General features: G+C 42.5%; 1 protein-coding gene across 2 annotated transcripts; it reads right to left on the reverse strand.

Moving 5' to 3' along the window:
- Nucleotides 1–1277: 1277 nt before the first annotated feature.
- On the reverse strand, nt 1278–8836 carry TUBB6 (tubulin beta 6 class V). Of its 2 annotated transcripts, none has more exons than XM_033154868.1 (4): nt 8576–8836; nt 7654–7762; nt 4008–4118; nt 1278–2576 (listed from the first exon to the last, which is right to left on the reverse strand). In XM_033154868.1, the coding sequence occupies exons 1-4, from the start codon at nt 8630–8632 to the stop codon at nt 1513–1515; spliced, it is 1341 nt and encodes a 446-aa protein (XP_033010759.1). In that variant the 5' UTR covers nt 8633–8836; the 3' UTR covers nt 1278–1512. The 2 variants fall into 2 exon arrangements, with proteins under 2 accessions (XP_033010759.1, XP_033010760.1); XM_033154869.1 differs by lacking the exon at nt 8576–8836 and adding an exon at nt 7872–7931.
- Between the last annotated feature and the right edge of the window lie 4361 nt (nt 8837–13197).

Genomic DNA, 13197 nt, shown 5'->3' on the forward strand with positions numbered 1-13197 from the left:
GGACTGGTAGGGTGGAAGGCAGAGAGACCAACTGTAGCTGGACCCAGAACCAGTAAGAGGCAGGAACCACCTCACTGGTTGTTAAGAAGGCAGGCAGGTAAGAGCTGGCTGAAGGCAGCCCTATTTATGAGGAAGTGTCCTATTTGCCCTTACTGAGAGGCCACCGCTGTTTTCCGGTTCTTATATTTTCTAAAACCCAGAAGTATCTCTCTGAAGAGCAGCAGCAAATGTGTATGTAATAACCCTCAGCTGTAGCAGAGCATTCTAACCAGCTATTCAATTTACTTTTCATACTCTTCTCTGTATTACTGCAAAGGTATGAACCCTACATCTCTAGGCACTCTTGCCTGGGATAAGTCTCTATTGACCTCAGTTTTTGAGCTGGCATGCAAAGGATTTTGCTGTGAAATTCCTGACACTGCAGGTGGGATTTTTAAGGTTCATACTATACTTCAAGTTTAAAAAAAAATTCAAATTGGAGAACAAGCTCAACAAATGGGAGGTCTGTTGATACGCATGTTTGCTCAACTGCTGTAGTTGGGGGAAGTGGATGAGGCTTGAGAATGTTGAAGAGAAGGAAATATCCAGACATGAAATAACATGATGCTGTGAGTAAAATTGAATGTTTCAAGGCATACTTAAGTCTCTTAAGAGGGAAGGGGAAATTTGCATGTATATCTTGGCAACACAGTCAAGAAAATAAAAATGAAAGGGCAAATACTTCCTATGCAGGAAAGTATCACATTAGTTAGTTAGTCAATATGGAGGTCTCAAGCTTTCTGTGATGATAAGTCTCTCATACAACCCCTGCCTCTGCTGCAGATGATTCTGGAAAGTATTGGAAGGCTCACACTTGATTCACACAGAGCACTTGTTCGGCCTTTTGGTTCAGAATCACCCTGTGTGAACTGACAGTACTTGTGAAAGGCATAGGAGTGAGAAAAGTTATGTGTGGGCATGTGCACTTGAATGAAAGACCTAACAGTTTAACAGCACTTCTGATTGATTGTATGTGTGATGCAGAAGCAAACCTTTTTCAACCCCAGTGAAGGAAACAGATTCTATCATAAAACTGTGTGGTTTGACATCCCAGCTACTACTGTAAAGAAATGCTTGTTTTTTGCGCGGGGGGGGGGTAGTCTTTAAATGTCTGGGTTTGAGCATTCATTTATATGCATTTAATATATGAAATATTAGACTTTTTCCATTCCTTTTATTAACAGAGCTTGTTCCCAGCAACTCAATACTTAGTACAGAATAGCACTCAAAAGCCTCACTAACACTGCAAAACACATTTACTTTGATGATTCAAGTGCTGCTGGTGCCAACACTCACTTTCAAGTAACTGTGCTTAAGATTGCAGCCTAAGGTGATTTTTCTGATTCACAGTCTGCAGAAAACAACATAGTCCTGAAAAATAAGTCTGTTATATTCTTTACTATCCTGCAAAAGATTAGAACTAGAGCTAGCTATTCAGACTTAATAATTTTTAGAACAGCATTTGATAAGACTTCATTCGTTAATTTCTTCCTCCTCGTCTTCAAAAATTTCCTCTGTATCATTTGCTGTAGCTTCTTGGTATTGCTGATACTCTGACACAAGGTCATTCATGTTGCTCTCTGCTTCTGTGAATTCCATCTCGTCCATTCCTTCTCCTGTAAACCAGTGAAGAAAAGCTTTTCTCCTGAACATGGCTGAGAATTGCTCTGAGATTCTTTTGAAGAGCTCTTGGATAGCTGTGCTGTTGCCGATGAAGGTAGAGGCCATCTTGAGGCCACGGGGTGCTATATCACAAACTGCCACTTTGACATTATTTGGGATCCATTCCACAAAGTAGCTGCTGTTCTTGTTCTGGATGGCCAGCATCTGTTCATCAACTTCTTTCATGGACATGGGACCTCGGAAGACTGTAGCTACTGTCAAATACCGTCCGTGTCTTGGGTCGCATGCTGCCATCATATTTTTGGCATCAAACATCTGTTGCGTGAGTTCTGGGACTGTGAGAGCCCGGTATTGTTGGCTCCCTCGGGCAGTCAATGGAGCAAATCCTGGCATAAAGAAGTGTAAGCGTGGGAATGGAACCATATTCACTGCCAGTTTACGGAGATCTGCATTTAGCTGACCAGGAAAACGCAATGATGTCGTTACCCCGCTCATTGTAGCGGACACCAAGTGGTTCAGATCTCCGTATGTTGGAGTGGTAAGCTTCAGAGTGCGGAAGCAAATATCATACAAGGCTTCATTGTCGATACAGTAGGTTTCGTCTGTATTTTCAACCAGTTGGTGGACTGAGAGAGTGGCATTGTATGGTTCCACAACAGTGTCGGAGACTTTAGGAGATGGCATGACACTGAATGTATTCATTATCCGATCAGGATATTCCTCTCGAATTTTGCTGATCAGTAGCGTTCCCATCCCAGAACCTGTTCCTCCTCCAAGAGAATGAGTGAGCTGAAATCCCTGCAAGCAATCACAGTGTTCACATTCTTTTCTTACTATATCAAGCACTGAATCTACCAGCTCTGCTCCTTCCGTATAATGTCCTTTGGCCCAGTTATTTCCAGCTCCTGTTTGTCCTGAGATAACACAACAAAAGGGGAAGATGTTAATAGGTTTACAACTCATGAAATAATAAGGGACTCTGAATGTAAGTAGCAATGCTGTCCTCACCACCTTCGAAATCTTCGTATTTATCCACTGGGTATGTATTTAAGCATAGACTTCATGGAAAACTTTTAAATAGAGTTACACCGAGAGCTCATTTAACTGCCAAATGTGTCCAAAGTGTCCAAAACATTCCACATGTTCCTCAAGTACATAGTGGCATAATTGCACCACAGAAGTAACATAAAATACTGCACTGTTTTGACTACAGTGGAACCTCGTATTACGGACAGGATCTGTTCCAGAGGCCTGTCCGTAACAGAACTGACGCAAGCCGAAGCGCCGCGTTTGCGCACGCACAGGGCATGATTTAGCGCTTCTGTGCATGTGCGAGTGGTGAAACCCGGAAGTAACCCGTTCCGGTACTTCCAGGTTGCCGTGGGACGCAACATGAAAACGCGTAACCTGAAGCAGATGCAACTGCAACATGAGGTATGACTATGTTTAAAACCAAAGTGTTGCTTTCAGCATGTCCAAAAGCACTCCATAAATCTGTAATCATTTACACATTTTTTAATAAAAAAATATTATTTACAAAAGACATTACCCCATAGACCCCCACTTTAACTGGACCACTTTTATTTTCCAAGCACAAATAAACTTAGTCTGTGTATCCCTCGTTCTCCTTGGACTTTTTAAAGACCAACACACATGACTCTCTAAATTTACAATTTAGAGCCCACTACTTCATTTTTGTAAAAGACTCCAGTAAAGTCACATAGAAATGCACTTGCAATCTGCCTGTAACTTGTGGGTCACGTGCCCTTTTCTGACTTAGAGAGAGACATTGGCCCAAACTGCCTGTAAACAAGGGTTACCTCAGAGTGGGGAACTGTGGCACTCCAGGTGTTTTGGGGCTTTAATTCCCATCAGCCTAAACCAGCATGGCCAATGAAGCAGGGATGACAAGCACTGGAGTTCAACAACATCTGAGTAGTCACAGTTTTCCCACCCCGATTTACATTTTCCTTCCTGTTTTCATCATCTGTTAGGAAAGCAGCAATGCTTGCAATGGGTTACCTGACCCAATGGGGATGAGATACAGAAAGGCAACATAGTCTTCCCTTGCTTATTCCTTCTTAAGTCACCACCTACAGACTGTTTTCCTCAGGCGTTACTTGCTTCCTCTTCCCCCTCCCATCAGTTAGTATTAGACCTTTTTGTTAACCTCAGGACTCCACAAAGGCCATATGAGCTTGTACCCAGAATGGTTTGTTTGCCAGGAGTAATAAATAAACAAGTTATTTCTGCACTTTGCTGCAATATATACACCAAACTCCAACATAATCTACCGGTACTTGGTAAGTTTAGCCAGCATTTGTAACAGATAATCATACACATACCAAAGATGAAATTATCAGGCCGAAAGAGTTGTCCAAATGGACCAGACCTCACACTGTCCATGGTTCCAGGCTCCAAGTCCACCAAGATTGCTCTGGGCACGTATTTCTGAGCTATATGAAAAATGAAATGCATCTTGCTTTGGGATTTAATTTATTACAATTGCTTGCCATATCTTTATCGCATACAAATACATAAATATAATTATTTATCACTGTGTTTCTAGTAGCTCAGTTTAATGTATACCTCTACTTCCCCACAAATGTTTGGGAAAATATAACGTACAGTGGTACCTCTGGTTAAGTACTTAATTTGTTCTGGAGGTCCGTTCTTAACCTGAAACTATTCTTAACCTGAAGCACCACTTTAGCTAATGGGGCCTCCCGCTGCTGCTGCGCCGCCAGAGCACAATTTCTGTTCTTATCCTGAAGCAAAGTTCTTAACCTGAAGCGTTATTTCTGGGTTAGCGGAGTCTGTAACCTGAAGCGTATGTAACCTGAGGTACCACTGTAATGTCCCTTATTGTGACCATTGGCCTGACCATTTTCCTTTAATGTCAAAGTCTTTACCAACTGATCTTGTTTACATTCACCACATAAAATTTGCTTAGTTGTTTTTTGTGACAGAGGATGCTGTTTCCATTCTGTACAATGCATCAACTTCACTAACCCCTGAATCACTTTCTCCACACCCACCCCCCTCTGTAATCCCTTGTTTGCATATCATATTAAAGTTATTAGCAAGTTTATAGGTACCTCAATATAATTGTGCAAGCTGGTGCTATTTTTGAAACAAAACAATAGAAAACATGAGCCCACAATCTAGAGAGGAAGAAGTGCACTTGCTGAGGAAACATGGAGATTAGTACTGGGACAACAAATTAAAAACTGAAATGAAAGGACATGAGATAAAGGACACTGGTTGTAAACATATCCTGAGGAAGGGATGGAGTTCCACTGGCCCTACAGATGTTGTGGGATTCCTACTCCAATCGGCTCAATCAGAATAGCCAATAGTCAGGGGTGATGGGAGCCATTATAAATACATTTGTTAGGAAATCAACATTAAAAGTAATTCATTGCGGTTCGAATCCCTGCCACGGTGTGAGCTCCCGTTGCTCGGTCCCAGCTCCTGCCCACCTAGCAGTTCGAAAGCACGTCAAAGTGCAAGTAGATAAATAGGGACCGCTCCAGCGGGAAGGTAAACGGCGTTTCCGTGTGCTGCTCTGGTTCGCCAGAAGCGGCTTTGTCATGCTGGCCACATGACCCGGAAGCTGTCTGCGGACAAACGCCGGCTCCCTCGGCCTATAGAGCGAGATGAGCGCCGCAACCCCAGAGTCGGACACGACTGGACCTGATGGTCAGGGGTCCCTTTACCTTTACCTTTAGGTAGAAAATTGTACATATGGGAACAGGAAAACACTATCATCTTTCCATTAGCAATGGGTAGTTGTTGTTGTTCAGTCGTTCAGTTGTGTCCGACTCTTCGTGACCCCATGGACCAGAGCACACCAGGCACCCCTATCCTCCACTGCCTCCCGCAGTTTGGCCAAACTCATGTTAGTCGCTTTGAGAACACTGTCCAACCATCTCATCCTCTGTCGTTCCCTTCTCCTTGTGCTCTCCATCTTTCCCAACATCAGGATCTTTTCCAGGGAGTCTTCTCTTCTCATGAGGTGGCTAAAGCAATGGGCAGTACTTGGAAATAAATCCCACTGTGTTTAATGGGGCTTGTTCCTGAATATATATGGTTGGGACTCACACTCCAGAGAAGTGATGGAGAATCAGTAGCCCTCTAGATATTGCTGGACTACAACTCCCTTTATCCCTGGCCATTGCCTATGCTTGCTAATGCAAATAAGGAGTCGTAGTTCAGTCATATCCGGGGGGGGGGGAGGGAGGGAGGGGTCAAAGGTTTCCCTTGAATGTATTAGCCCTTTGCTTCCCTATTTGCGTCAACCCCTAAAGTTACTCTAACAAGCAGAGTCCATAGCTGAGTTTCTGTGACTCTTTTAAACAACTAGATGTAAAGAGGAGGGATAGTCCCACTGTTATCAATTACACCATGCCCCACCGTGACTGGAAAGTTGCTTTCTCCCTTCGTATCTGCTAACAATGCTGTGAACTGCAGGGGGATTAGAACAGATAGATATCACAGGCACTGTGCAGCACTGATCAGCCAGAAACGGAAGGAGGGGAGGTGGCAGGCCTAACCCAACCAAAAGTGTTGGAAGTCTTTAGTCAAAAGAGAATGAACCACCCAGTCTGGAATGCATCCAGGACAAACGCTTAACATGCTTGTATTTGTAAAGAATGGCAGGATTTTATGCTATTGGGCTGGGACAATGGTTCCTGGCATTTAGGGAACTGCTGTTAGTGAATCATGGCTTAGCTGGTGCTGCAAACTTTGTCCTCCATGAACTTTCCTGAATCAAAAGGCAAAAGTGCTTGGAGCTCGTTAAGTTAAAGGTTGGAGCTGAACAGGATCATTTGCTCACTATAACTCTTATAACAAGCAGTCTTTAAATTGAGCAAGGGCTCAGATGTTCAGTACCAAGGCTTATCCTTTGGAAGGTGAAGAAGATTCAAGTCCTGCTTATATACTTGTGGAAAAGAACTTTCATTTTATATGAGAGGGTGCTTCCACACCAGGCATTTACTCTGGATTTTTTGCATTTCATTTATTTCTAACCTCACTGCTGCTTATGTTATTTTCCTCTACAGTTCTTTGTTTCTATACCTGCCAATGGACACATCTTACAAAATGTAAGTCAGTTACGACTTACACCATAGTAAATACATTAGTCTTTGTTGCTTTTTACAGGGCATCTGTGTGATGTTATCATAAAATCATTGTTCTCCTGTGTTTCCCCCATAGTTCTTCCACTATTTGTCAAATATCAAAAATATTTTAAGTAATGGGCTCTTCCCTCTTTACAAATTAACTATTGGCAGGAAGACTTGGAACCAGATAATTTACACGGGTTTCTGTGGGACAGCTTTCCCATGAATGTGGAAGCTGAAGGCCTCTACAAAACAGAAGACTGCAATACTCTGAACACAAAGCAATGAGATCAGCCCTTCAGCATACAGCTAGCGAAGGGAGGATCATGGTGAAACTGATGTCTCCTTAAGCTGCTCTGTGCAAGAAAATAAAAAGCCAGGAAATTAGCATATCTTTTATTCAACTGGGGGGGGGGGGCAAAGTGCAGTACAGCACACTGAGACTGTCCTCCTGCCCACTAAAAATCTAGTTCCCCTTTCCTCCTGTTCCTTATGAAATAAAATACGTTGAATTATGTGTCCAAGTACCAATTTTTTGTGTTTCTGTGCCACGTGTGGGGAACCTCTGGCCTGCCAGATGTTAATGAATACCTTTCCGATCATCCCTGGCCATTGGTAAAGCTTGCTGGGGATGCTGGGAGCTGTAGTTCACACACTCTTTCTAAGTTGCCGGTACCTCCCTCCTATTGCCAACAAAGTAAGCAATGAGCATAGAACTGTAACAGTTGAGGTTGAACAACACATACACACACACTTAATCAAGTACATAGAGGAAACTGAGCAACCTCTTTGCTTTCTTCATTGCTTCTCCTCCCATAAGGAGATCACATTATGCTTAGCCCTTGGACAACAATGGTACACTTACAGGATGATTCATTGTAGTAGACATTGATCCTCTCCAGCTGCAACGGTGAGTCACCAACATAGCCTCCAGCTGGGTCGATACCATGTTCATCACTGATCACTTCCCAAAACTTTTGGGTGGCAAAGGAAAAGTAAAGTGAGACAAACTCTCTGAAAAGATGGCCATCCTTATAGCTCTCTTCCCCCACACCCAACTCTGTGTATGCGTGTTTCCCTTACTCTTTATCTCTGCCACTAATTGCAAGTCACCGAAACCCACCCATCCTTGGCAGGGACAGAACAGGCCTCTGAGGCATGCGTTGAAGCAACAGCTGCCGAATTCTTGGCATGTTTCAAGGCTGCTCCTCTGAGCCCCTCCCTGCTCTAGGCTTGAACAGCAGAGAATATATAGGGTGGGGTTGGGGGGGGGGGGGGAAGAGAGAGATAAAGGTAGATTCACATCAAGATTTCAAACCACAGAGAAAACGGTTAAAATATCCAGCAGCCTTTCTAGCTTGGGTTAATTCCCCTCACCCCCACCCTGCTGCTGCCTCAGGTTTTTTTCTCTCCCTTGGTTTCTGTTTTTCCCCAGAACCTTTTATGGTCAACATGGAAGAGATGAGCTATTTAGTTCCCATTTTGGTGGTTTCCCACTCTCTAGCGTATGTTAGCACGCACAAAATTAGAATCGGAGTTTGCTGCAGAACAAGAAACTTCTCCCCAAAACAATTGTTTATCACATTCTTCCTAAATTCTTAAGGCACTAATGAATTAAACATACTTTTCCAAAAGTATCTTATTTTGCAGGTGGGTGTCTGAAGAAAGAGGGTCCCAATAGCACAAAACAGAAAATCCTACTGTACAGGTACCACAAGGATTTACAACTGGAACCAACTTAGTGCTGGTGCTAAATACAGCTTAGTAATAATAATAATTCCCCTTACCTTGGTTCCAATTTGGTTTCCACACTGGCCTGCCTGGATATGAACTATTTCCCTCATGCTGATATTTTACAAGCTCCTGATCAGTCTGCTCCTCCTTCTGCTTCTGCTTCTGCTTCTGCTTCTCTCTCTCTCTCTTCCTGACTCTACTTTGTAGAGTTCAGCTATGCACAATGTCCTTGCCTCAGTTAACTTTTTATTGGCTCCTGGTCTGTGATTCACCCTCCCTGCTCTGCTCACACTGCAACTTCACAGAAAAATGAAGAGGAAGGGGGGGGGGAAATGCTGCAGCAACTGGCTCTGCCCCCCTGCCCAGCCTTCTCTGGGATTGTGTCTATATATGAATGACATTTCACTTCATTCTTTCAAAGCACTTTAACATTTTGAGCAGACTGCAAGTCTCTGTGCTTTTAAGTTGCCTCATGCATTATTATCCTCTAACTTTTGTAAGACTTGTGCCAAGCCAAAGGCCACTAGTTGTATCATGCTGTCTCCAAATAATTGACAGGGCTTCATTAATGGTTCCTGAAAATCCAAACAGAAGAGGAACAGATCAATATAAATTCAGGAATCAGCATCTAGATCAGCCTTTCTCGACCTTGGGTCCCCAGACATTGTGGGACTACAATTCCCATCATTGCTAGTCATCAGGGCCAGTGGTCAGTGTTTATAGAAGTTGTAGTCCAAGAACATCTGGGGATCCAAGGTTGAGAAATGCTGATCTAGGTCACTAGTATAAATCCTGGAAAAGGACAATTGTGAAGTCTCTCAACCTGGATTAGGTACTTCCAAATAATCTATAATGCATCTATTCACCAGCACCCCATTCGCTTTCTTCAGGTGCCACCACCATTCTAAGCAATATTCGTATATTTTGGGTGGGGGCACCCTGTTTATGAAATGGTTTCTCAAGGGACATTTCTGGAAGAACCAAAGGTAGCATCTGGCACCCTTAGGCAACTGTTGGGCCTCAGTGCCCTGGAATAGCTCATTGTTGACATCTGCCCTAAGTCTCACTGCCCCTCGGTTTAAAATTAATTTTCCAACCAAGTGCATTAAACAGTACAAGATGGCTGGGTCTAGCTGCAGTTTTCATGTCTGTCTATGTTCCTGATGTAGCTTCAATCTGGGGCAATGTGGGAAATTCAAACAGCAACTAGATGTAGCCACTCACTGCTGCTGTTGTTACTGCAGCCCATTGTCCCAGAGCCTGTCAAGAGAGGTGAGGACCTATCAGAGGGCACTTTGCTCTCAGACTAGGAGCTGGCCCTGGGTGCCAGATCTATTCAAAACTCTTACTGTAGACTTTTTGTATTTAGGCTGTTGTGATATAGTTGGTGCTTGCTCTTGTTTCTATGTTGTCTTTTGTGAGCAATTTTTAAAGTTTGTTATGTATAGCTAGTTTTATTTACTGTTTTCATATTTTGTTAATTTAAATTAGCCCCTTGGTGCACTTGAATGCGAAAAGGAAGAGTAATCAAGCAATCAAAATCTGGTAAACTTTTGTTGTGAGGGGAGAGAAACTCTGTGGTTGCCATTAGGGTTGACTTTACCTGTGTGGCCCCACTGTGTGGCCTAGGACCCTTTGTATGGGAGCTGCTGCCAGAACAACTGTGAGTGTTGAGAGCCTTCAGAAAGTTGTTGTTTCCAAAGGAAGAACTGGAGGGGAAGAGAAACACTGTGGTTGCCAACAGAGGGTGGCTGGTTTCACCTGTGTGACCCTGCTATCCAGGCCCAAGAGCCTTTATAAGGGAGTTATAAAGTCCACAGACAGAGCAGTGGGAAAATGAACAGGAGAATCAATAAAAATCAGGCAGATGGGATATTTGATAATTCATTGTTGCTGGGACTGGCTAGATGTTTGTTTCTTCTAAATATAACAACACTATTGCTCTCTGTTGTTGTCTCTTATGGATGATGCCACTGTAAAGCAGTGGGTAGCCAAATACCGGCCTTCAGATATTATTGAACTCTCACCCTTGGCTGTTCTCTATGCTAGCTGGGGTTGGTGGGAGCTGGAGTCTAATAACATTTGGCTACCCCTAATAAGCTATCCTCAAGAGAAATACCTTGTTTTCTCTTGCATGTTTAGCCCACATTTCATTATGTCCCAAAGCACCAGGGAGTTATCGGCCTAAGTGATTTTTAATGGATGTAAATCTTTGTCCTCATCTCACCTGAGTTTTTGCAACTAATGCTATAGAAATTACATAGCCAGTGATATGGGATTTTGGACTCAGTTACTAAGAAATAGCTCCTGGCTACTCTGTTTCTAGTGGACAAGTGTCCACATCATAAAAAAAATTATGAGTCATGCTGCTATGTGAAATGGCCCTTACTTTACACTTTGGTATGGTCTAAGTGCAATGGACACTCTTGGGCAGTTGGCTATTCCAAGCAGCTGGAATCCAAGCCATGCCCACCTGCTAGGGTGGGCCCAAAACAGCTTAGTCTAGGAGAGTATTGTGAGAAAAGATGGAAGCAACAGTTTTGTATTTGGCTGGCAGAGAGATTACTCAAATTTGGGAGAGAGGAGAATCAATGTTGAAGTCCTACCTATTTCAAAGTGAGTTTTTAAGTCAACGAAACTTAACTTTGAATTGATGATGTCTCAAACAATCTCTACTCTAATATGGATGCCTTTTTTAAACTTCATATGATTAGGGAAGGACAAGTGCTGAAGAATATACTGGTTGACACCCTTAATTTCAATAAGCAAATTGTCTTAAGACATAAGGATGTGCACTACAGGCTTTGTAAGATGTAATTTAAACACTGAAGACTGAGGTATACATAATGAAGAAATGGAGGCAAATTGATGGTGCACTTGTACAGTACAGAAAAAGAGTTCAGTGGTAAATTTGTTCAGTATCCAAGACACAGTCACCTAATTCCAATATGCCTATGTATGATATTAAGAAGAAGAAATGGAAAATGCTACTTAGTGCTCTGGAAAAACACTACTGCAGTACTTCCCTAATTTGTTTGTCATGAGATCTGTTTTGTTAAGCCTTTTCCTGGTTTTCAGGAAATATGTTAACATTATGTGTGGGGTTTTTCTTTGGAGTATTTATGTTAGCTGGCAAAGTCTGTCACAGCCTGTCAAAAAAGAAACTTAGGTGGTGGGAAAGAGACTGGTCTAAGCAATCTCCACTAGCTCACCACAACTAATGGAGGAAATATCTAAAAGGTAGCCATGCTACTCTCATTTCACAGAAACCACTGAGAAGGTAGCTGCACATTTTGTCCCGTTATTTTCTTTCAAGGGGCTTAGAGACTTACTTAAAAAATAAAAAAAATAAAGCCAAAGTCTTGCCCAAGGTTACCATGGGAAGCCTTCATGGGCACCATAGTGCCCGTGGGCACCAAGTTAGTGACCTCTGATCTAATTGATCATCAGTAGCTCATATGTATCTGGCACATACTCTGAGGCTTGACGTTTTATTTGTTCAGATTCCACCCACAGAGGGAATGGTTCAATTCCGGACAAACCCAACTAGATTAAGGATAAACATGGCAACAGAAGCTATAGCTCCACAGCACCAGCAGCCAATAAGAAGAAGAAGAAGAAGAAGAAGAAGAAGAAGAAGAAGAAGAAGAAGAAGAAGAAGAAGAAGAAGAAGAAGAAGAAGAAGAATTATATAGTATTGTAAAAGCAGCACAGTGGTAATACCCTGCCCCCACCACACAGTCCCTCTCTCAAACAAGACTGCTCTGTGTTGACCATGTATAAACATGGCCTTTCAGCAGATGACACAAAGAGTGTGGCAAAACTTCATACAGAGTGGAATTGTCACATAGATGCATGTGATTTATTTCTGAAACTTTTTATTCAGCGATCAAACCATTTGTTACACACAAATGAAAACTGTTAGCTATGTTACCATACCCATGATTTAAGAACATATGAATGCTGAGAATGTAAAGAGGTCAGTATGGCCTCTGTTCATCCAGAGCCCACCCCACAGGCCGCCCACGTTGAAAAAGAAACCTATCTATCTGAAGGCCCATTTGTTAAACAGTGTGTGCAAAACATGGGATTGCATTACATATCATTTGCTCAACATAATGTATTGCATTGAGAAAGGAGAGTAAAGGCACTTTTGTAATCTCTGCTGGCAGCATTTAAAGAAGTGCAGTTTACACTACAAAACCTCTGCTGCCCTTACTCCAGCTTCACATGAAATTTAACATGAAAAATCAAAAATTAAGCTATTTATATAACTCTGATCTTCTGGAATATAAACAGAATAATTTGGTAGGCTTTTAACACCTATTGACACTGTTAAAGGATTGGAATAAATGTTTGCTTTAAGTTCTAGTATATAACTGGTTGTTGTTTTTTGTTGTGTAGGGAAACCAACAGGTCTCATCACCAGCTGACCATGTGAGTGAACTTGAAAACAGTTTATCCTTGGATCAGAAGGCAGTCAGAGCAATTGGGCCTACATAGTTTCCTCAGAGACCAGACCAATCCTGGGCATATAGGTATGTACCAGTAACCAGTTGGGAGCAGAAACAAATTAAGACTTCATTAATGGAAAGCACCTGATGAACTGTTAAGGACTGCTCCTCCCATGTCTTATTAGGTAGAAAAATGCTAGGCTAGGCAAATGTGAAAAATC

This window comes from Lacerta agilis, chromosome 7 (genome assembly GCF_009819535.1).
Source record: "Lacerta agilis isolate rLacAgi1 chromosome 7, rLacAgi1.pri, whole genome shotgun sequence".
Classification (NCBI taxonomy): Eukaryota; Metazoa; Chordata; class Lepidosauria; order Squamata; family Lacertidae; genus Lacerta; species Lacerta agilis.